Consider the following 24,409-nt stretch of genomic DNA (forward strand, 5'->3'; position numbering starts at 1 on the left):
GATTATTATGAACCATTTATTCGTAGCGATTATTATCAACCATTTATTCGTAGCGATTATTATCAACCATTTATTCGTAGCGATTATTATCAACCCTTTATTCGCAGCGATTATTATCAACTCTTTATTCGCAGCGATTATTATCAACCCTTTATTCGCAGTGATTATTTTCAACCCTTTATTCGCAGTGATTATTATGAACCATTTATTCGTAGCGATTATTATCAACCATTTATTCGTAGCGATTATTATCAACCCTTTATTCGCAGCGATTATTATCAACCCTTTATTCGTAGCGATTATTATCAACCCTTTATTCGCAGTGATTATTATCAACCCTTTATTCGTAGCGATTATTATCAACCCTTTATTCGCAGCGATTATTATGAACCATTTATTCGTAGAGAATATTATCAACCCTTTATTCGTAGCGATTATTATCAACCCTTTATCCGTAGCGATTATTATCAACCCTTTATCCGTAGCGATTATTATCAACCCTTTATCCGTAGCGATTATTATCAACCCTTTATCCGTAGCGATTATTATCAACCCTTTATCCGTAGCGATTATTATCAACCCTTTATCCGTAGCGATTATTATCAACCCTTTATCCGTAGCGATTATTATCAACCCTTTATCCGTAGCGATTATTATCAACCCTTTATCCGTAGCGATTATTATCAACCCTTTATCCGTAGCGATTATTATCAACCCTTTATCCGTAGCGATTATTATCAACCCTTTATCCGTAGCGATTATTATCAACCCTTTATCCGTAGCGATTATTATCAACCCTTTATCCGTAGCGATTATTATCAACCCTTTATCCGTAGCGATTATTATCAACCCTTTATCCGTAGCGATTATTATCAACCCTTTATCCGTAGCGATTATTATCAACCCTTTATCCGTAGCGATTATTATCAACCCTTTATCCGTAGCGATTATTATCAACCCTTTATCCGTAGCGATTATTATCAACCCTTTATCCGTAGCGATTATTATCAACCCTTTATCCGTAGCGATTATTATCAACCGATTGCAGGTCGGTTTTTCTCGCTCGGATCTAGCCAAACCCGGTTGCAATGTGAAGGGCATGTCGCCAGGGTGGTACATAGATATGAAATGATAATCTAGTTGCCATAACGTTATATTCCATTCATCCAAATGGGAGGTATCATTCTAAAACGTAAGACTCGATGCAGAAAACAAAAGCAAGAGAATATTTAGCTAAAACATTTTGACTCACTTCAGAGCGGATCGAGGTCGAGCAGAGCAGAGCGCCCTTCAAGCGAAAAGATGGTGCTGAATGGGAAGGCGTTTTATTCAACAGTGCGAGCTAAGATCGCACGTATTTCTGATTTTCCCTGTAAATAAGACACAACACATCTGTTCTGGGTGCATAAATGTGAAAAACACGGGTGAGAAAGTGAAAAGCATGGGTGAAAACCGTCCCCCTTACCTTCTCGAGCGTTCACCCAAGAATATGTTGCCGATGCACGCGCCCACTCGCATCTAATAAACCACTTTCCATTCAGTGATCGATGCACTTGTGATGGTGATGTTTTCCAAATCCGTTATGCTTATGAGACGACACTGGGAATATGGGAGGGAAAACAGTCACGTCACGGCACTCCTACACACGCACGCGCGGAGATGAGCATCCGTAGCTCGAGGGATGAGTGTGTTCACTGTGTTGTGAGTGTGAGTGATGCTGAATACATCAGATCGTGGGGCCTCTAGACTCGCGAGACTTCATTCCTTCACGCTCACTGACCTCAGACGCCGCGAGGCCGCTCTCCACGGTACTGAGGCATATACAGTATCTTTAACAAAGATTAATACTATTTTCTGGTAAAAAAGCACTGCAATACTCTGTTATTAACAACTTTGAAAAAATCATTTTACAGTGTAATTCTTACACTTATCACATATAGCTCATAACATATAAAGGAGTATCAGACACATACATTAGGAGGAAATAATGGGAATGACGGCAAAACACGTTAAGATACATATCCTAAATAAGACAGTTCTTGGAAATTACATACAGGCCATTTTTTTCAAAGGAAACACAGGAAAATGGTTGCTTAGCTATACAGAAGCTTACTACTTACAGTAATTTGTATATGTAATATATGATATTACTGCATAGGCTATACTGTATATTATATTTCTATGTACTTAATACATTTATCACTTAATACATACAGAATGTTATTACAACCTACAGTAATTTGTAGTGTAATATATATATTTGTAATTTGTATTGTTATTACAATACAACATACAAATATATATTACGGTATTACAGTAAATTGTATATCCATGTAATAAGATATTATATTGTATATTTCTCTCAATATTTAATTTATATATATATACACACATTTATCAACTTACATAATTGTACAATCATACATAATTGATCTCTAAAATTCTTCTGGCAACAATATTAAGTGCTGTGTAACTTTACAGCGAAATGAGAACAACAGCACTCAGCCACTTCTGGTAACACAACGCTTGACCTAAAATGCTTCTCCATCATCTCAGGTATCACTTTCTTGATAGCAAAAGAAAAAGACAGACAGGTAGATCGATTCAGATAAAGTAGTAAGTCAATACATGTGTTAATCATTGTCACATAGAAATTACATTAAATATTCTTTGACTATATTTATATTTAGGAAGGATATATATTTAGGAAACAATATATTTGGTCCTTCACGAATCACTGCCCCACTTCTGCATAGTTCAGCGTTCAGTGTATGGCGTCCTCTGCTGGTGCTATCAGGCGCATGCGCAGCAGCAGCGGGACACGTTTAGCTTCCGGTGGCTGTCAGATGCCTGAGCTTCAGGCACATAAGGTAAAATACATAAATGCTTGCCAAATATGTAATCATATATAATGTAATGACAAGTAGAGTGATGGGTACTCTGCTTTCAAATCGTTTGTGTGCTGAAGCTTGAGTGAGTTTCTTCAGGGAGACGGTAGCTGAGCTAACCAGCTAACATGCTTAACATGTAAACAAACTTAGCAGAGCCGAACAAACCGACTGTTAAACGAACTAACTTATTGCATTAAAACAGTCAAATATAGGAGCCTTAGAAGACTTAGTGTAAATTATGAATGAGTTTATATCACGGGTTGGGTTTCGCTAGCTGATATTAACCTTGTTAGCAGCAAGCGATCAGTCTCACTGAAAACAGGCTATTAAATGTTTTACATGAGTTTACGTACATCTGCTGAAATCATGCGTCAAAGTTCACTAAAAATAAACTGTTAACATACTTACTCATGCCTTCATTTAAATCTTTAGTCACTTAAATCTGTTAAATAAAAAAGTCCTTAGATCCTTTGTCCTTTGTTTACTTAAGGCAATTGTGTCTGGTTTATTATTGTAAAGCTAGCTTTAATATATCATAAATTATATACAATTTTAGAAATAATCATGTGTTATATATTATATGAATTATTTAACTTAATTTTTAAAGTTAACAAGAAGATGGTAAGTAAGCAAACTAATTTAATGGTAATATTGTATTGTATTTATAAATACATCATTTGTCATAATGATAATATAGTATTATAATCTCACTATATATAGTAAAATAAAAATATAATGAAATTATAATTTAAAATATAATGATATATATATTTTTAAATATATAATATAAATATTAAATGTTTCTATAAAAATATAAAATAAATATATAATATAATGATTACATTATTATACTACATAAAATAAATGTAAAATTATATATATATACTGTGTAGTTACAGTGACACTACATATATTGTATATACATGTACACTATTTTGTATGCAACTAGACTCATATTCTACATGTTATACATTTACATTAATGAACATCACTTATTATTATTATTATTATAATGTATAAGTATTAAATAATATATAAATATATATCATAAAAAATATAAAATAATGATTTATAATTATATAATATGAGTTTTAAATGTATTATTATAGTATATAATATAAATATAAAATTATATATATATATATATATATATATTTCTTTTTTTGACACTACTTGACTCACAATCAACATATTTTGCATTATTGAAAATTTCTGAAAGTTTCTTGAAAATTGAAAGTTTCTCATTGTCTATTATTTATGATGTGTTTGTTTTAGTGTTGGGAATGCAGCCGCCTCTCCCGACAGCTGTGGTCAGAGAGCTGGTTTGCTCCTGTCTGCATCGAGACCCTGTAGCGGCAGATCTGCGCTGTAGCCTCTTCGTAGCCGCCGTCCAGAGCTACAAACGCGATTCAGCGCTCAGACCCTTCCCTCCTCGCTACCTTAGAGGAGAGGTCAAGGACTTTGAGGAGCTGGTAAGACGTTTGCAGAAATAGAGCTCTCCATGTTGTTAGCCTTCCAAAACAGACATCCTTTACAGTTTTGATTCTACTGTGTTCCTCACAGCAAAAGGATGTGGATACTTTGCCAAACGTGAGAGATCTGGTGCGTCTGGGACACGGTGATGGAGATCATCATCTGGCTCTTGTGCACTGGGTTCTCTCCTCCAAGAGTTTTGCTGTAAAGACCCTGCAGAAAGAGGAGGTATTGCTAAACTTCATTTAGATCTGTGCATTTCGCAGATGAATCTGATTCAGATTCCTCTTAATGATTCTATAAAAATAACTCTTGTAATACAAAGAAATGTTGTAAAGGAAAAAAAGAAAGCAATGCAGTTTTATTTAATGATTTCAGTCTGTTCAGATTTTAACTAAAAATAAGATAGAAACATCATTAATTAATTATTCCACTTATTACAACCAAACTAAAGAGAGACTGTTCAAAGAGGCATAAGTTCAAACTATGCTAAAACAGGGTGTCCGTGGGTCCTTAAAATGTCTTAAATAACGTTTTCCTAATATAAAGCCTTAAAAAGTCTTAAAATGTCTTAAATTCGGATTCGATGGGTCTTAAATATTTTTGGTCACATTACCGCTAAAATACCTTCAGTCTGACGGACCTAATGACTTTACAATCATTTGACAGACCGAAGCGGTAAGTTACTGCGTCATCAGAGAGAATTGCAGTAAATTAACAGAATACAGAATACAAGGTCGCGCTGAGGCTCACTCTGTTTGTCTCGAGACTTCAGAACAAATGAGCGTGACAGCACACATAAACTCAGAAGAAACACACTGAGGTAAAAATTCTGAATGTTTAGTTTATTCAGATCATGATATAGTGAAGTAACACCATGACAAGTGAGCTATTTTGCTCAATATTCTCACGACGCAAAAAAACATTCAAAACACCTACAGAGTGCACGCATTACGTGAAGTGTAGTGCGCTCTTTCACTGCATGATTCAGTCTATTAAAATACATTCAGAATGATCACAAATTCAAGACATGGGGGCAGAAAATGTGTATATTTATACCACTTCATATAATTAATCAAGTTCACAGGGAAGAGTTCCTTTTTTTCTCTCAAAAAATTACCATATACAAATGTAATATTGATTTTTTTTACAACAGTTCAATAAACTAAAAGTTTTATTAAGAGACTTACGTTTTAGACACCATATTGCCTGTTTTTGCACTATTTCGCCAACAATAATAATTCCAAACAAAGCCACAGCGCTGTTTTGCCTCTTTGAGCAACATGACGGTGATTCATTCCTGAATGAATCAACTGTTTAAATGATTCGGTTCATTTGCAATGACTCACTTATTAACAGTGACTTGCTGCCACCTACTGGCGCTTTTAATTTCACATTTAAAGTATCTTTTCATTTTTTTTATTATTTCAAATATCAGTATTCAATGTTTTATGTTTAGTATAGCAAAACATTATTTATGCATTTGTAACTGCAGGTTAAATGCATTCATGTTCTGCATTAAACTGTGTGTAAATACATCTAAATGCCACTTCAGATGCAGCTTATGTCTGGATTGCAAAGATTAATTTTATTGATACTGATTTCATTTGCTTGGTAACAGCCCAAATGTCTTATTATTCTTATTCACTGATTAAATGTAAGAATTTGACTCAAAAGATAATGCACACTTATAGAAAAAATGGCTTTATTCATTTCTATCTGACCACCACACAGAATATGAAAAACTTTAGTAGTCAGCTGTCCACGAAAGTCCTTAAGATAACAGAATGAGCACACACTTAATCAGTTGAATGAATGACTCAATGACTCACTCATTAAGTGACTTACCGTCCCTTACTGGTAGTTTAGTTGAGAAGTATGTTGAAAAGTATGCATTTTCCCCCTCAACATTTCTTATTTGTATATTCATAAATGCATTTAAAACATTAATCTCATAACATTATTTATTGCAGTTGTAATTATTGTTCTTTGCAGTGTAAATTATTTAATCTGACTGGTAGCAGCCCTATGGTGTATATTGAATTTATTGATAAATTGTAATAACTTGACATGAAAGATGATGCATACATCTAAAAAGGTTTAAAAATAGGCCTTTGTAAAGGTAAATATGCTGATTTAAGTATGTAAAAGCTGATAGAACACTGATGGAAATATTGCTTCGGAATAAATTGTTTACGCCACCAAAAATCTCAGTGATGCAGTTATTTTGCAGGGATATTTTGTATGGAATATTGTCTGCTGACATGAAAAGTTCACTGTATATCGTAGTAATAAATAAAATTTATTACAGCAATGACATTTTGTTTTCTTTTTAATTTCAACACTATTAAATATTACATGTATGTATGTATGTAAAAAAAATGTGTATTTCCATTACAGATTTAGGTCTTAAATTTCATATAAGGTGGTATTAAAAAGGTCTTTAAAAGTCTTAAATTTAACTTGTTCATGTCTGCAGAAACCCTGTAAAAGAAAATACACGGGGCAACTTTTTGAGCAATGTTGCCGGGCAACTTTGACCTATGTTGTCATCAACGGGCAACCAGGTGAGACACAGGGCCCACGACTGATCTAAAGTATCCACATAGAAATTTGTTACCCATTCTCAATAAGAAAGTGGCCAAGCAACATTGCTCAAAAAAGTTGCCCCCATGTATAATCAGCCTAAGAATAATTTGTTTGAGGATGGATCCATACTACACTAGTCACACTGTATGATTTGATTCATTTAAAAACAGAACCAGTTCATACGAGTCATTAGTTTGGACTACACTGGCAGCACTCAATGTTTCTGATTCACTAAAAAGAACCAGCTCATAGGATTCAGGAGTTTGTTCAGGAATCGGATTACATTGTTTGATTGATTCACTAATAAGACTTATAAGGTTCATTTAAGTGTGATATTTCATTGCATTGGTAGAATAACTTAAAAACAGAATGTTAAAAGAACAGAATACCATATAAACCATTTGGTTTTGGTAGTCTGGACTAGTCATTTAGACAACCCACAGTCTATTTAATTTTGGATGTCTCTTAGTTCACTTGTGTTCAATCTCCCTCCATTAGTTTGCCAGACTCAGCCAGCTGACTCAAAGTGAGGGCATTTCGGCTCCAGCTCCAGACTTCCTCTTTGAACTGCAGTACTGTGATTTGCTCAACTCCAAGTTCGAGAGGACGCGGGCCGGACGAGAGCTCATCTATGCATTCCACGGCAGCAGACTGGAGAACTTCCACTCCATCATACACAACGGATTACACTGCCATCTCAATAAGGTCAGGACGTGCTGTGCTGGTGGATGATGCTCTCCAGGCAGGCTTTTTGATTGTTATAGAGGACTGCAAATAAGACGTGTTTGACTCTCCCTTATCAGTTCATGTTTAGATGATATGTGTGAAAATGATCATTATAACTCCAGTGTTTGTTGGTTCAGCAGTTACACTGTAATTAAAAATGATGTAAGCCACTTATCTTTGGTTATGATTTGAGATTTCAGACCTCACTGTTTGGGGAGGGCACATACCTGACCAGTGACCTCAGCATGGCCATCCTTTACAGTCCCCACGGTAACGGATGGAGGGAAAGCGTTCTTGGGCCTTTGATCAGCTGTGTTGCCTTGTGTGAAATCATCGATCATCCTGATGTGAAGTGTCAGGTGAAGAAGAAAGGTAATGTGTCAGGTGACCAGCTGTATACAATAACGGTCAAAAGTTGTGATTATTCTCTTATATATAAGAGAATTGATAAGTCTCTTATGCTCTAAAAATATGGTAAAAACAGTAATATTGTGAAATCCTTGCTTAGTTAAAGTGTTAATTTCTTTCACAAAAAAAAGGTAGTGTAAATGTTTAAGCTGTTGATGTGTTCATTGTTGATCAGTTCAGAAATCAAAAATCAACATTTTCAGATCTGTGAGCCATTCCCGTTTACAAATAACACGACAATAAATAAAAGAAAATGAGATAAGTCTTCTTTTTTTACTATTACATATCACATTTTCATAAACCAGCCAGAACATTTTTTTAATATGCATGGTAAATTAAAATTCTGGTTGATACTGACAAGCCAGTCTTTTTTTTTTTTTTATGGCCGATGCTTGCTTTCCTAAATAAATGAAAAATAAAACATTATTTAATAAATAAAAAGGCACCTGTCAGATTGTCCCTTTCTAAATATATGGCTCTGTGACCAATTATGCATAGTTTTCTAGAATAAGGGGATGGCACATCTTAGCCCACTCTCCCCTACTGTATTTTTTTCACATGTGAAACAGTGTGCAACAATCTTTCCATCAGTAATATGCTACGTCATTTTCAACAAAATAAAAACAATCAAACAATGATTTGATTTTTATTCCAATTTTGTGTAAAATTACCATCCAGTAAGATCCCATTCCAGCTGACATCTAAATTCATCTCTTGTTGTGTGTGTTTCAGACTCCGAGAGCATTGACCGTAAGCGTCTGAAGGCCAGGAACAGTGAAGGTGGTGAGGTGCCCGAGAAATACTTTGTGGTGACCAACAACGAGCTTCTGAGAGTGAAGTACCTGCTGGTGTATTCTCAGAGACGCTACCGATCACGGTGAGACCGGAGTTACGCCGGCATCTTTATTCACATGATTGTTGCGTTTCAACTGATGTCATGACTTACTTTGTAGTACTTTCATAATTCAAAACACTTAAAAAATAAATAAATAAAAAGTTCACTCAGAATAAATTTTCTGTCAACATTCTGTTTTCTGTGTTTTGAGTAATGTACCGGTCACACTTTTCCATACAGTTACAGTGAATAAGAGACTAGAACTTTAAAAAGGGTGCATAGCTTTATCAACTGATTCACTGAAAAGCTCTTGACTCGAAAGAATGAATCGTGGATGGATATCAAGATTTTCAGTGAATAACAGCTTAAACGTTCATCAGTTTCTCACACAAAGCTATCATATGACTTCAAAAAAACTTGGAATATTGCATTTTAGTGAAATGGTCTACTTTTAGGATACTTTTATGGTGATTTTGTATAATTTTGAAGCTTGATAGACCCAATTGTCGTTAAAGGAATTGTTCATCCAAAAATGTACACACCCTCAGGCAATCCAAGATATAGATGAATTTGTTTCTTTGTCTGAACAGATTTGGAGAAATGTTGCCTTACATCACTTGCTCACCAGTGGATCCTCTGCAGTGAATGGGTGCCGTCAGAATGAGAGTCCAAACAGCTGATAAAAACATCACAAGTAATCCACACCACTCCAGTCCATCAAATAATGTCTTGTGAAGTGAACAGCTGCATGTTTGTAAGAAACAAATCCATCATTAAGGCATTTTTAACTTCACACCGTTGCTTCTGGCTAGAATACAAAGTACCCTAACCGTATTACTGCTTTCTCCAGTGGAAAAAGTTGTCTCTACTGAATCAGGAGAGAAATATGCACAGATCAAGCACGTTTATGAGTCAAAACAGTCCAAAGCACGTCTAAACAAATATGTTGGTAGATTTTCATGTTGAGAGGACAACGGGATGGACTTTTCCACTGGAGGAAGCGTTATTATGGATTATGGACTTGTATTTTAGCCGGAAGAAATGGTTTTAAGTTGAAAACGTCTTGATGGATTAGAAACGCAAGCTTTTCATTTCACAAGACGTTAGGTGATGGACTGGAGTGGTGTGGATTATTGTGATGTTTTTATCAGCTGTTTGGACTCTCATTCTGACGGCACCCATTCACTGCAGAGGATCCACTGGTGAGCAAGTGATGTAATGCAACATTTCTCCAAATCTGTTCCCATGAAGAAACAACCTCATATACATCTTGGACAGCCTGAGGCAGAATTGTCATGTTTTCCTATTTGTTTTTCTAACTTGCTGTATAAAATGATGTTCTGTTCTGATTCCAGACATGCTCAAGGGACTTCGTGGCTCGTCAGACATCATTTTGCCATCATGATGGGCCTGTATCTCCTGCTCCTCATATTCATCGGTGCCTTCAACTCGTCTGCTTTTCAGTCATTCTGGCACAGAATGTTCCGGTGACCCTGACCGCACACATCACATAAACTCTCACGTCCAAAGTGCCTTTTACTCACAAAGACTATCATGAAAGAGGGAAAAAATATACTCAGGAACGATTTTCTTCGGGCTCAACATGACATTCCTTGATTTTCACACGCTATTTTATTTACATTACTTAGATTTGCATAAACACGGTGCATCTGTCAGAGGTAAAGCTGCAGTATCAGCATTAATGTTAGCATTTTGCTCATGTGCAGATGCTGCCGAGCACCAAGAATGTTACATGATAGCATGTAGCCTGTTTTTACTTTTTGAATGATGGGATCACTACATTAGCTACCAAATGATGAAGACAAAAGCGCTGTCTTAACCTGCCTTTTCAACCTAGACATTGGCAAATTTGCTGCTTATATTAAAAATAATCATGTAGGGAGATCTGTGTGCTTTTATATTGGATATTTTTCAGTTTTGGGGCAAATATAGAAGTTCACATGTTCTTAGACTACCGTACTGTGTCTAGATCAAGTCAACTATGCAGAGGACCCATGCTATGGTGGTCAGTATCTTTAAAACGGTAATGAAAATGAGTCTTGATATTGCATAAATGTCTTGAATAATCCAGAGGATTTGAATTGTGAAATTATTGAAATAAATAAATGCAGCAATGTTACATTGTGTTTCTTAAGGCAGAAAATGTCACTTAAGAGTGACATATTGGCTGTTGTTTAAGTTTATGGCTCTTGGCGCGCTGAACGTTTTGTCTGGCCATTGTTTTTATCAGTTGAAAACAAAAGCAGTAATATGTGACCGATAACAAAAGCGGTGTGTTTTTCATCTTGAGAAGCGGAGACTCATTTGTGTGCACTTGATTAGCTCTATTTTTAAATAAGTTTTTACATTTTGAGTTTAGTGGTGGCCATATAATAACTTGCTTTCATGCATAAAGTTAAATGCATTAATGCATATATTTAAATCACTGTTAGTATAATTAAGAAAAAGTTATTCAATATTAAAAAATTCATAAAGTGCATTTTGTTACATGTTTGAAAGCATATTATAAACAGTATTTCATGCGTTATCAGAATGAACCATTTCCTTCCTTTATGCAGTTTCATATGAGTCCTCTGAAATTAAAATACAGTTTTATTTTTTTAACATTCGCACATACAAATATTAGAATACATCATTTAAAAAAACTGACATGATTATGACAAAAAATATTATTGGTAGGCATGGAAATGCAGTTTTAACATGTTTTAAAAACACTGTTTTAGATTGTATAGCAAAAGCTGTACAAGAATAATGCAAGTAATTTCACAGCATTAATTTTTTAAATAGTACTGAAATGCATTATTAAAAATAGCTGCCTTTTATGCTACATTTTACAACTGGATTACATTATTTGGATTCCTCTTTAAATGTAGAATCAGTTGGCTGCAGTTGTACAGGTAGGGGCCAAACACACAAAGAATCCCTCAGAGTTATTCTGTTGAAAGAATATATATTAATATTATTATATACATAATATTAAATCATAATATGTATAATACCAACAATGAAAATATATTAGAAATATAAGCGAATTTTATATCTATATAGATATGAATGGATTGATATGAAATAAATAAATATATATAAACAAATTACATTACATATAAAATAAATTATAAATAAAACTTTATAAAATTAGTTTGAGTATATTCATCATTTATTTTGTCTTTTTATAATTTGTCTTTTTTTGTCTATATATATATATATAGTTCAATGTATAAATTAAGTTTCAAATTTAAGTGAATTTTCAGTGAATTTACAGTTCAATCAAAGCATTTTGTTGTAATCAAAAGAAACCATATTGTAACCAACACAGAAATAAACAGAAATATATTTCATATTTATGTCAAAAAATAATGATAAAGCATAACTCAGGAATGAAATTCACCTGTAGGTTCTGGTGGCAGATGAGTGGATGTTTTTCTTCGGTCAGGTGTCCTCGCACACACCTGCCGAAGCGATGCAGACACACATGATCTGTTGGAGAACAAGACTGAGGACAAGATGGAGGTCTGAGAACCAAGCAGCTGGAGCAGGTTGTGTGCTGGCAGTGACCTCCACACTCACGCTTCTCCAGCGATACAGACCTGCACCCGAGAACCGGTCATTCATCAGAGACACTGGAACAGATTAATCAAAAATCAAGACTTCAAGCAGAAATTACCTGGCTGAGCATATTTCATTGGGATTTGCCTTGCAGAACTCCCATGTGCACTCAGGTCTGCAAGTGTTGGCTTTGAGAACCTCCAACACTGTTTGGAAATACAAATCCGAAATCAACAACAAAGCCTTGCAAAAAGTGCCAAATAATACAATATATTGTGAAATACTCAAAGAAAAAAACAGACAATAAAATTGATGGAATCCCGTTACAATACGGATGCAGTTCTTCAGGAAAGATTGGGGATTTCGTCACCGTCTAGATAAGAACAATCAGAGCTTTGCTTTTATGGGAAAGTGCTCTGAGATCAAAAGAATCCTTGACTGCCCGTATCTCTTTTCACATTTCATAAATTAGATTAACCTTGATGGTGCCATTTTCAAGAGTGTGAACATGAACGTAAAGTTAATCCATAAGCAGGTGCACTCGGCATGAATAGATTGTACCACAGGGGTTTTCATACTTTTAGATGGAAAGAGAATCTTCAGTGAAAATGAGTAAACATTTATTTATTTATTTTACTGAAATTTTCAGCAGACGCTCAAGCAACCGCTTTGTGGCTCTCCAGTGGGTCACTGGACTCCAGTTTGAAAACCCCTGTTGTATTATATATTAAAATAAATAATTAAAAACTATTCTAAAATAAATAGTATTATTTTTGCAGTATAATTCACAGGGTTCCCACTTTTATTATTAACATATTTCTAAGACGGGTTCACTCATTCATGACTTGAAGCATTTTAACAAAGCGCAAAAAAGGGAGGGGGGGTGTCTAATACAATAAAAAAAACAATAAAAAATGCCATTTTTGATTAAATTAAATATTGAATTCAGAAATTTACTAGAGAAATCTTCATGATTTTTCTTGAAAATATTATTCATTTCCATGACTTTTCAAACCTGGTACTTCCTGATATTTCCATGTTTTTTCAAGATCATGTGAACCCTGAATTCAAAAAGCAACTTTACACTCCTAAAAATAAAGATTTCACTGTGATTCCATAGAAGAACCATTTTTGGTTCCTCAAAGTTCAGTGAAAAAACAGTTTTCTTAGTGTGAAGAACATTTTAATACCATTTTCTAAAGAACCCTTTTCCACTATAAATAACCTTTTGTGCAATAGAAAGATTCCAAGGTTCTTCATGGAACCACAGAAGCCAATAAAGAACCATTATTTTTAAGAGCGTAGACTTGCAGGATTCTACGTAACATCTAGACCAGGGGTGCCCAAACTCGGTCCTGGAGGGCCGGTGTCCTGCAGAGTTTAGCTCCAACCCCAATTAGACACACCTGAACCAGCTAATCAAGCTCTTACTAGGCATACTAAAAACTTCCCACCAGGTGTGTTGAGGCAAGTTGGAGCCAAACTCTGCAGGCCCTCCAGGACCGAGTTTGGGCACCCCTGATCTAGACAGATTAACTTGACATCTCCAGCGTTAGTGGTACCTGATTTGCAGGTTCCCTTACGTTCTGCCTCTGGTTTTCCATCAGTTTCTTCTGGGTAAATGCAAACCAGCCCTTCATCGCATTTCCCCAGGTAGTCCCAGGTGCCTCCACAGCTTTCTCCCACAAGTTTGGCACAGGCTGGACAACAACCACAGATCCCAGTGGTGATTCCACCCTGACACTGGAGCTTCAGTGCTCGACGAGGGGAACAATGGATGCGTTCGCAGGGCGGACAGTGCAAGGCTTGGAGGATCTGCTTGCCCTCCAAAGTGGACATCTCCACAGCCATAACCAGCCACAAAAACACCAAGATTGAGAAGACGCATGGACTCATGGTTGGATTTCACATTACTGAGATGGGTCACCTTTTATATAATAGTCCTCACAACCGAGACCACATTTTACAACCACACACACTCAAAAGAAATCATTCAACTTCACAGCAACAAACTTCCTCCCTTCTTCACAACCAATGGATGATGAAGTGTTACGCTTGTTGAGTCTGGATTTGCTGTTAATTATCCCCAAGTCTTATCTTTACAATCGCTCTGTTGTTTTCTTTTTGTCTGAAAACCAATAAGTTGGACCAAGCGAAGAAGACTGGACCCTTTGTGCACAGGTCACGTGACCAATAGCAGTGGGTGCAATTCACAGTGTGATCGAGATAATCTGCCACGAGCAACAAGGACAAGATTAGGACATTGGCAGGTTATCTGAGAAGACCTGTGTGCAACTTTTTCATAAGCTGGTACACAATAAAACGCCGCTTTCAATCTGGCGTACAGTTTTCAGAACAGAACAGTTCTTCAAACAATCTCAAAGGTCATACCTTGACCGCTTTATACTTAATAAACGTCTACTGTAGATCAAATTATTAGATGATAAAATTTTGCATAAATGCAATTTTTAATGTGGGTTTTTTTTCATAAATTTTTTTCTGGTTAAATTAATGCAAAGTACAATAAAGATGACCCTTTTTACTTTCTTAATACAAATTCCTAGTCTTGTGAATGATTTATCAGTGATAAATTCATGCAAAGAATAAAAGAGTCAATGACTTTTTTTGTCCTGATGTATAAATGTATTAAAAAATACATTAGAAAAAAAAGCTTACACACGCATACCATTATACACACCTTCTGATGAGTTTAATTTCTTCATGAAAATTAATTTTGACATTTTTATAAAGTCAAACATGTCAGAGTGGTACAACTGTCCTAATATTGTAATGTAGAAAAAAAATCTTGAATGTCAAATTAAGGAGATAAAACGTGGTCAAACACTTTTACAGTATTTTGACTTCACGGAAGTTGCAGAAGTAGCCAGTGCCACTGATCTTTTCTTCCATATTGTGAAGCATATCCGAGGGTAATGGATAATGAAAAAAGTAAGGTGGGGAATTGATTCTATATTTCGGTTGTTGGATTTTGAGCACTCAAAAATGAATGTGAGCTTGGAGTCGATTGTGGGCGGGGTTTAAGCCAGTCCCTCCAAAATTTTGCAATTCTGTGATAGCAGAATTGAATGTAAAATCAAGCAAACTCACACTTCACAGCAGATAGCATTTTTAATGCTATTTTTCTGAAAGAAAAGATAAACTGAGGAAAGCAATATTAACTTAATATTAGCTATTAACAAATTATGTTCTTACTGCCACGAACACTAATTATGCCAAAGGGAGCACAGAAGTAGTTGTATAGTGGTTTCTCTACACGGACTGTTTAATGCTGCTCAGAGGTGGCATTAACACGGCATCTGTGACTATATACTTCTATATTAGGATATTAATGCTATTTTTCTGAAAGAAAAGATAAACTGAGGAAAGCAATATTAACTTAATATTAGCTATTAACAAATTATGTTCTTACTGCCACGAACACTAATTATGCCAAAGGGAGCACAGAAGTAGTTGTATAGTGGTTTCTCTGCACGGACTGTTTAATGCTGCTCAGAGGTGGCATTAACACGGCATCTGTGACTATATACTTCTATATTAGGATATAGGTCAAAGCAGGCATAATTGAATCTGGCTTTTATGTAGCATTGCATCTTTACGTGAAATTGCATCTTTAGGGAAGTCGTGGCCTAATGGTTAGAGTTGGACTCGTAAGCCAAAGGTTGCGGGTTCGAGTCTCGTACCGGCAGGGATTGTAGGTGAGGGGAGTGAATGTACAGCGCTCTCTCCCACCTTCAATACCACGACTGAGGTGCCCTTGAGCAAGGCACCGAACCCCCAACTGCTCCCCGGGCGCCGCAGCAAAAAATGGCTGCCCACTGCTCCGGGTGTGTTTGCTCACTGCTGTGTGTGTGTGCACTTTGGATGGGATAAATGCAGAGCACTAATTCCGAGTATGGGTCACCATACTTGGCCACAAGTCACTTCACTTTCACTTTACTGTGAAGCAGGAAAAAAATGCCACAAATATCACTGCAGCAAATTCAGTCATTTTAGGCCACAAAAATCATGAAAAAAAGTTCCACAAAATCCTGGTGGGACTGTTTAAGTGGATTAGATGATTGGAGAAGTCCAGAATGCCACCAGCGAGAAGTCTAAAAATATATATATATTTAAGGATAAATCATTCACAATAAGATTAATAAATTCTGTCATCATTTACTCACCCTCAAGTTGATGGTAGCCATTGAATTCCATTTTCACTTAACTGTGAAACAGGGAAAAAATGCCACAAATATCACTGCAGCAAATTCAGTCATTTTAGGCCACAAAAATCATGAAAAAAAGTTCCACAAAATCCTGGTGGCTGTTTAAGTGGATTAGATGATTGGAGAAGTCCAGAATGCCACCAGCGAGAAGTCTAAAAATATATATATATTTAAGGATAAATCATTCACAATAAGATTAATAAATTCTGTCATCATTTACTCACCCTCAAGTTGATGGTAGCCATTGAATTCCACAGTATGTAAAAAAAATTCTATGGGAGTCAATGGCTACCGTCAACTGTTGGTTACCAACATCTTTCAAAATACTCAACATAAAAAACTCAATACAGGTTTGAAGCAACATGAGGGTGACTAAATGATTAGTTTTCATTTGTGGGTGAACTATCGCTTTAAGTCTGATCAACAGCATTCCATTCTGTCAATTACCACGTAATTATGATCCATTCCTCAGCTAAGAATAAAAGACAATATAAGAAGCAAAAAAGACAAAACAATGGATTTTAAGCAACTTTTATTAAATTAGATCTTTATAAAACAGTGCAGAGTCCTATCATCGGCTTCACTGATCGTAAGTCTCTTTGAAGCATGTCTGTCACTGCAAGTTGTCGAAAAAATGGAAAGCCAAACACCTGAAAAGACCCTATGTCAACGTTCAGTCCCTTTTACATTAGCAGATCACACTCATTCATTGCTGGCATGGTTGAGGTCAAATTAGTAACTGCATAATGTGCTGCATTGAAAACATGTTAAATTCGTTAATATTCACGTATTTCGCTCTGCAAAAATTGAGGTAATGCTAATAACGCTGCAATGTATCTTCAAAACAGTTCATTTAGAGTGATCCTTTTGGTCTTAGACTTTTCATGTAATGCATTACGAGCTACAAACATAAAGGCGTTATTTTCAAAGCATTCTGCTTACATTAGGTACGCTACACTATAGATTTACTTATCTAAACAAATGAGCTTGTCTACGAACAAAAAATGAAACGTCTGATTGTAGACATGATTTATAAACCAGGAGACTAACATATCACCACTGTAGGCTGTATAGGTTGAGTTAATCGGCTTGGTTTGCAAAAGGAACATCCCATTCAAAAAGGATACCGACCGAAGCAGATCCAAGGACAGATCAATCCGGACCGAAATTTGCATAGAATGTCATTTATTTTCAAGAAATAGCAGTCACCGAACAATAACACTGTTGCCTGGACTGTGATGATTAATCGATACTGCAGATTCACATTTGTGAGAAGAGCCCCATTTTATCGGGTTTATTATTCCGACAAACATTGACCTAAATTCACAGATTAGAGAAAAATACAGCAGTTAACTGATTCTCTGCATAAACCTCTTTGAAGAGAGAGTGTGCATTGCGTGGGATGGCGTTCAGAGATTTCTAGCATGGTTCTGGTAGTGGGCCTGACTGGGGGGTAAGGTCATGCTGTTAAAGGTGTGTGGTTCAGAAATCAGCAAACGCTATCAATGGGTTAAGCCTTGGTCACATGAAATCCTCGTAGTCTTGTGCATAACCACCGCCGAACTCCCCGTAGTTTGCGAGATCATCTTTCATTGTGGCTTTTAAACCTCCTCCTGGTAAAACTCCCTTCTTTTTCTTTTTACCTTTGTTTGCCTATTCAATAAAAAATATAATATTTAGGACCATAAAAAATTTCAATAAAATACAAATTGTACATATGGTATGGTATATAGGAGTATTTTACATAAAAAGATAAAGCATCGAGAAGAAAAAAAAAATTCCTTGAGTTAGTAATTGTTTGCTATTGAATGAATGGTTTACCCAAAAATTAACATTTGCTAAAAAATGTACTCCGGCCAACCAGATAAAACAGATTTGAAGAAATGTAGCATTCCAGCAGTGAATGGGTGCCGTCAGAATGAGAGTCCAAACAGCTGATAAAAAAATCACAATAATCCCCATCACTCCAGTTCCTCTATTAATATTATAAATATATTTACACCCAGAACTATAAGTCAACTGATAAAAAAAAAATTAAACTAATACTTACGAGGTGAAAATGCATTTTGGGAGAAAACAACAACAACAATGTTCAGTTTGTCACCTACCAAATTATGCATTTCATATCACTGTACCTGACTTTTTTTCCTCCTTCTTTTCTTCCTCTTCATCATCATCCCAATTATCCTACATGGAAAATGAATTTAAACCACAAATTAGGACATTTCGTGATGGGTAGCATGAAGATAAAAGATTAACTGGACATCATTCATTTCACAGTTATAAAGTTAATCTGTCCTATTATGAAGAAGGCAAACTACTTTGAGACAGTAAGATAATTTGAGATGAGCAACAGGTGATATTGATATTATATTTTGCTTTGAAAAGGCCAAGTACAGTAAATTAGACACTAACTACACGCTACAAAGGTGTGGCTTTAGCATTAAAGGGGTCATATGATGCTGCTAAAAAGAACATTATTTTGTGTATTTGGTGAACTGCCGGCATTGTAGTCTAACGTTACTCAACCAGGATCAGTAAACAGTCCTCCATAAAATGTGCTGGACACATCTGGATATTTGGGTTAAACTGTTCTGGAACAGTGTGGTAAATACCACTGATTTGTAGTCGCGTCCTCTTTTGGAAGACCAAACAAAGTAGTTTTGCTTTCACAACGAAGCACACAGCGGCCTAGCATGAGCGGAAGCCCCGGCTTAGCGTGAGCAGAGGCCGGGGGCTAGAGTGAGCGGAGGCGGCGGGGTCGAGAACGGCGCGGCCGGCGGATCCGACGAAGGAGCGGCAACCACATGTGACGGACCCCGGGCTGGACTCCGCTCGTCTTCACGACATGGCGGCAGCAACAATACTACAGCGAGAATACTAAAAGTTACACCTTTCTTTGCGTGAACATTTGTGCGGCGTTATGCAAATCTTCCCACATAGTGAGGTAGATATGTGGGGGCGTGTTAGAACGAGCCGTTTTAGGTAGGCGTGGCTGACTCTTAACTTTTATAAAGAATATCTCTTTGGATTTGAGACTTTAGTCTTTGCAACTTTACAGATCTTCTTTATGCACCAAGAGCGTGTAACACTCCAAAGAGAAAGGAAAAATTTAAATTGCATCATATGACCCCTTTATATTAATATAATTGCTATGATTTCATTCCCTGACTTAAGACAGCAGGTGTACGCCTATGCTAATAACTAACTTAACTGGACACATATTACGCTAAAGCTCATCCTCACCGCGCTGTTTTTACACTCTTGAGTTAGCTAACTGTAACTTCTTGGCAGATGAGAGACTTTCTCAACTGTTAAAGAATAAACACAATTTTTGATTCGCGAACGACAAATAAAGCATTCGCTACTAACTTTCACGTCGTCGTCTTCATCCTCGCCCTCCCATTTGTCATGAACTGCCGCCTTTTTGATAGGCTCCTCGGTCTCGAAACTATCCGCGTCTTGAAAATAACAGCGTGTTTAGACAGATTACTTAATGACAGCCGTGATTCATGATGACAGTCTATTAGATAAAACATATTAATATAAATTCGTACTGTCAGAAAATAAAAATAACGGTAGAGTTCAGTGAAATTCTCACCCCAAGAATCGGCGTCCGCCATGATGTCGGAGTGGCTGAGGGAAGTGAGGGCGTGAAGCACACCGCACTGCACGAAGACTTCCAGAAATGTCAAAATAAAGGCCCTCAGTCGCATATGTAAGGCATGGCTCTCTTCAAAGCTAATAAATTGTGTAATATGAAGAATAGTGTTCCTAAATAGTATCAGTTTATTAGCTTTTTGTAGCTTTTACTCCATGTGTGTTAACCTTGTGGTCATCTACCCTGATAGCACATGTACATCACTGAGGTGTCTATTTGACATCTGCAAGACCTATTTTGTAGTGTTTGCTCATCTGCAATACATCTATAAGATGATACCTATCAGATATAGATGTTTAGAAGATGTCTTTAAGATGTTTGTGTATGTAAAACTGAGATGTTAAAGACGTCTATCAGATGTTTGTACACAGCAGATGATTTCCAGATGAAGCGATCTTTAACAGACAGCTTGCAGACATATGTGTGCTATCTGGGTAAATAGTATCAGTTTATTATATTTTTGTGGCTTTTAGTCCATGTGTGTTAGCCGTCTGCAAGATGTCTGTTAAAGATCGCTTCATCTGGAAAGAATCTGCTGTGTACAAACATCTGATAGATGTCTTTAAGATGTCACATATGTTTTACATACACTCTAAATCATACACATCTTAAAGACATCTTCTAAACGTTTATTTGACATCTGATAGGAAACGTCCTATAGACGTATTGCAGATGAGCAAACACTCTAAAAATACTTTTTGCAGATGTAAATGCAGACGTGGACCCCTAGTAGTCCTTGACGTAAGGCCAGGGGGTCCGTATAAAGTATTAATTTTTGTATAAATTGTGTATATTTTGACATGACATGTTCCCATGAAAGAAAAATCCAATATAGCTGATGATATGGCCAAATACTGGACAAGTCAGCTAACTTGAATTATACTTGACTGCATTTGGTCCTCACAAAGACACAAATGATACATAGATGAGTCAATTTTGTTCTGGGGGTCCTTGAGGATGGTTCTGAATTGGACTGGGGTACGGTACGCCAAAAGGTTGAGATTCACTGCTATAGTGCACTCATAACAAAATGAGCTTTTAGCAGATATAAGCTCCTATACACATTTAAAGTTTACTTTCTTCTTAAAAATGGACCAAAATGTTGATGATCTCATCCTACACTACGCCGATTTCGTCCAATCAAATTCTCACTACAGTGTCCCTCCCTCCCCCTGCAACCAACTAAATATTTGTGGGCAAAATCCAGTCTTTTTAATAGGAATCCATGCAGTTTGGAATTTTGCGTGAGGGTGAAACATTTCCTCACACAGATTTTGCATTGGGTTCAACCCCTGATAGCACACGTACATCACGGAGACATCTATTTGACGTCTGCATTTACTGTACATCTGCAAGACATATTTTTAGAGTGTTTGCTCATCTGCAATACATCTATAGGGCATATCCTATCAGATGTCAAATAGACGTTACGTCTTTAAGATGTTTATGATTTAGAATGTATATTAAACTGACATCTTAGAGACGTCTATCAGATGTTTGTACACAGCAGATGCTTTCCAGATGAAGCGATCTTTAATCTTGCTGACGTATGTGTGCTATCTGGGACTGGTCATGTGAATTCGCCATGTTGACCAACAGAAAGTTGCTTGGTTTGAAAGTGACTTTTGAGCTGTGCTTCATATACCACTACACTATTGACAATAGACAACAGATGCTTTACCAACGAATTTTCATCAAAATCTTGCTAATTTGATCACGCTTTAACAAGTAGCAAATCCTGCACTCTCCGAAATCCCTGCCTATACCCTTATATAGTGCACTATTTGAGGGAACAGCCATTGTTGTGGTGTCTGAAACCATTACATAAATGAGTGCACTCATTCAATCGCATAATACACTGCAGTAACAACCAATGTACACTCAACGGCTGGCAGTTAAAAATACCTATGCACGGTGTGGGTTGTACAGGAATTTATTCGGCGTGATGCATACAGTGCATGGGTAGCCGTTAGCTACACTCATTATTGAGGTGAATTATGGGATTGAATGAGTGCACATAATGTCCATTATGGACAAATGGCTGTCCCCTCAAATAGTGCACTATATAAGGGTATAAGGGTTGGGTTTTGGACACAGCTGGGATTGTACTGTTTTGCATACTACATACTGTAACATATGCTTTATAAAGTGTGCAGTATGCAGTGTATACAGATGTAGTATGCACACAATTACAGTTCTCTTCCTAGACTTTAATAGTAGCTACAGTTGTCCTTTGTATTATTTTTTACATTTGTTGACATTAGAAATGGAATTTCCTGTTATAGCGATTAAATGTTTTTATCGTTGCTGTGTTTGACTGTCTCTTTAAAAAATAAAAAAAAATAAAAAAACACTCATAAAGCGCTTCATTGTCCCGGGATGCTGAGGGTGTGTGTATAAGCTACATCCACGTTCCTCAGCATCTGTGGTTCGTTAAAGACATGTCCTAATATTTGCTCTGTAAATGTCTGAGCAATACAACGAACAGTATATATTTGGCTGAGCAACGCCAAACTGGCTCCGGTAAGCATTTGTTCGTTTTAAAAGCTTATCGTCGGTATTAAAGTATGTGGTAGCCGCTTCGATTTTAGTCAGTTTTATATTAACTGCCCTGAAAGACAAAATACACATCCTGCTAAAGCTCATCGCCACATGTTATTGTGATGTTATTAGAGTGAGTGCAGGTCTTAAGCGCGTGCACATGCATGTGGCGTCTCAGTGACAATGAAACGGCGTCGTATCTTTATATTCTCTGCATATGAGGCGGGCAAATGTTTCCTATGATGTTATGTGCAGAAACAAGAATATTTTGTCCTCGATTTTAAGGATTAGAAGTTTGTATTCATTTGGGCTGTTGGGAGTCCTGGTCGATGGGTGTTGCAGTAATTCCGTCTCGAGATCACCGCTGGATATGAGGCTTATTTGGTGCTGAAGGAGGTTCACTGAGAAACTTTTCAAAGCATTTAAAATTCAGAATTGCAAGAATGTTTTGTGAAGCTGTTATATATGGCAATAGCTGTAAAAAAAAAAACCCTGAGGGGTTTTCTGACCATACAACCATGCTGAAAATGCATCTTAAACCTGCATAAACTGCTTTCGTGGTCTTTTGGCTGGTTTAGAGGGGGTTTTGGGCTCTTAGATGGTGTTGGTCACACTTAGAGACCAGCTAATACAGCTCAACACCAGCTTGGCCAGGTTTGAGACCAGTTTAAACCACCTAAGGCCAACAAAGCTGTAGTTCTTGCTTAGGCTGATAATTGTATTTATTTATTTCAGTAGGGAACTGTCCAGACAAAAGCATTTACATTTAGATGAGACAGCAACTCCCTGCAGATCTAGGTTGTACTTGCACCTTTAAATTTCAGACCATGTCTGACAGATTCTGTGTTTGTGTAATTGTCCTTTACCAGACCATTTACTTTGTCAGATGTGAGCACATCCTTGTATTTTCCTTTTCTTTTAAGCAATCTTTTAACCAGTTATTAACAGTATACATCTGATCAAAAAGTAATAGAAAATATGGAGATGTAATTTTAAATATGTGGTTTCTAGGCCTGGAAAAGTCTTTGAATGTCATGGAAATTTATGATGAATCACGAATCCCAAAACATAGAAATGTATTGTTCAAAATGTGTGTGAACCCCTGTAAATGCTATATAAATTTAGTGGGCAAAAGATGTGGGAACCCTGCTTGTAGTTCAAGTGACATCAAGAAACATAATCTATATAAATCTAAGTTTTAGTGCATTCAGATACTGAAAATTGTTGATTTCGAACCTATTTAATTCACAAAGGCTGCGATTCAATTAAATAAATATATGCGCTGCGGGTTTAATATGCACTTTATTTATATGATTGTAGGTTATGGCTCTGTTCACAGTAAATGCTGCTCCACACAAGATAAAAAAAATAAAATGAAAATGTAAACCATCGCTCTGAGTTTGCATGTTTTGATGTCCACATGCTCTTGTTCAAGAAATGACAGTGTAGCATTTCTATCATAAAGAAGTGGACAAATATTAAAGATTAAGTG

At 36.4% G+C, this 24,409-nt stretch overlaps 3 protein-coding genes and 1 long non-coding RNA gene across 7 annotated transcripts in view; 1 reads left to right on the forward strand and 3 right to left on the reverse strand.

Moving 5' to 3' along the window:
• LOC107595247 (secretory carrier-associated membrane protein 5-like) overlaps positions 1-1,682 on the reverse strand; it is an 8,835-nt gene extending 7,153 nt beyond the window's left edge. For 2 of the 3 annotated variants that reach the window (XM_016285598.1, XM_016285599.1), the window contains exons 1-2: positions 1,466-1,682; positions 1,253-1,370 (exon numbers count right to left, since the gene is read on the reverse strand). The gene's annotated coding sequence lies outside the window, so the exon portion shown is untranslated. The remainder of the gene's footprint in view (positions 1-1,252; positions 1,371-1,465) is intronic. The other variant, XM_016285600.1, reaches the window with a different exon arrangement.
• Positions 1,683-2,774: 1,092 nt separating this feature from the next.
• On the forward strand, positions 2,775-11,304 carry LOC107595248 (mono [ADP-ribose] polymerase PARP16-like). Of its 2 annotated transcripts, none has more exons than XM_016285601.1 (7): positions 2,775-2,870; positions 4,167-4,363; positions 4,455-4,592; positions 7,452-7,658; positions 7,880-8,051; positions 8,820-8,964; positions 10,278-11,304. In XM_016285601.1, the coding sequence occupies exons 2-7, from the start codon at positions 4,175-4,177 to the stop codon at positions 10,411-10,413; spliced, it is 987 nt and encodes a 328-aa protein (XP_016141087.1). In that variant the 5' UTR covers positions 2,775-2,870; positions 4,167-4,174; the 3' UTR covers positions 10,414-11,304. The 2 variants fall into 2 exon arrangements, with proteins under 2 accessions (XP_016141087.1, XP_016141088.1); XM_016285602.1 differs by having other exon boundaries at positions 2,776-2,861.
• Positions 11,305-11,695: 391 nt separating this feature from the next.
• On the reverse strand, positions 11,696-14,729 carry LOC107595249 (cysteine-rich motor neuron 1 protein-like). Its single transcript, XM_016285603.1, has 4 exons — positions 14,052-14,729; positions 12,608-12,695; positions 12,332-12,530; positions 11,696-11,878 (listed from the first exon to the last, which is right to left on the reverse strand). The coding sequence occupies exons 1-4, from the start codon at positions 14,383-14,385 to the stop codon at positions 11,819-11,821; spliced, it is 681 nt and encodes a 226-aa protein (XP_016141089.1). The 5' UTR covers positions 14,386-14,729; the 3' UTR covers positions 11,696-11,818.
• A 4,077-nt stretch (positions 14,730-18,806) lies between these two features.
• On the reverse strand, positions 18,807-20,414 carry LOC107595250 (uncharacterized). The gene is made up of 3 exons (XR_001610248.1): positions 20,317-20,414; positions 20,088-20,176; positions 18,807-18,902 (listed from the first exon to the last, which is right to left on the reverse strand). It is a non-coding gene; the product is annotated as an uncharacterized lncRNA (long non-coding RNA).
• Between the last annotated feature and the right edge of the window lie 3,995 nt (positions 20,415-24,409).

The sequence above is a fragment of the Sinocyclocheilus grahami genome, unplaced genomic scaffold (assembly GCF_001515645.1).
Source record: "Sinocyclocheilus grahami isolate Dianchi unplaced genomic scaffold, SAMN03320097.WGS_v1.1 scaffold199.1, whole genome shotgun sequence".
In the NCBI taxonomy this organism is placed as follows: domain Eukaryota; kingdom Metazoa; phylum Chordata; class Actinopteri; order Cypriniformes; family Cyprinidae; genus Sinocyclocheilus; species Sinocyclocheilus grahami.

Coding starts and splice junctions, on each gene's coding strand:
- LOC107595248 (XM_016285601.1), top strand. CDS start 4,175: ATGCAGCCGCCTCTCCCGACAGCTGTGGTCAGAGAGCTGGTTTGCTCC. Junction 4,593..7,451: donor AGACCCTGCAGAAAGAGGAG/GTATTGCTAAAC, acceptor TCCCTCCATTAG/TTTGCCAGACTCAGCCAGCT. Junction 8,052..8,819: donor GTGTCAGGTGAAGAAGAAAG/GTAATGTGTCAG, acceptor TGTGTGTTTCAG/ACTCCGAGAGCATTGACCGT.
- LOC107595249 (XM_016285603.1), bottom strand. CDS start 14,385: ATGAGTCCATGCGTCTTCTCAATCTTGGTGTTTTTGTGGCTGGTTATG. Junction 12,531..12,607: donor AATGAAATATGCTCAGCCAG/GTAATTTCTGCT, acceptor TCTCGGGTGCAG/GTCTGTATCGCTGGAGAAGC. Junction 11,879..12,331: donor TCTGCCACCAGAACCTACAG/GTGAATTTCATT, acceptor TTCTTTCAACAG/AATAACTCTGAGGGATTCTT.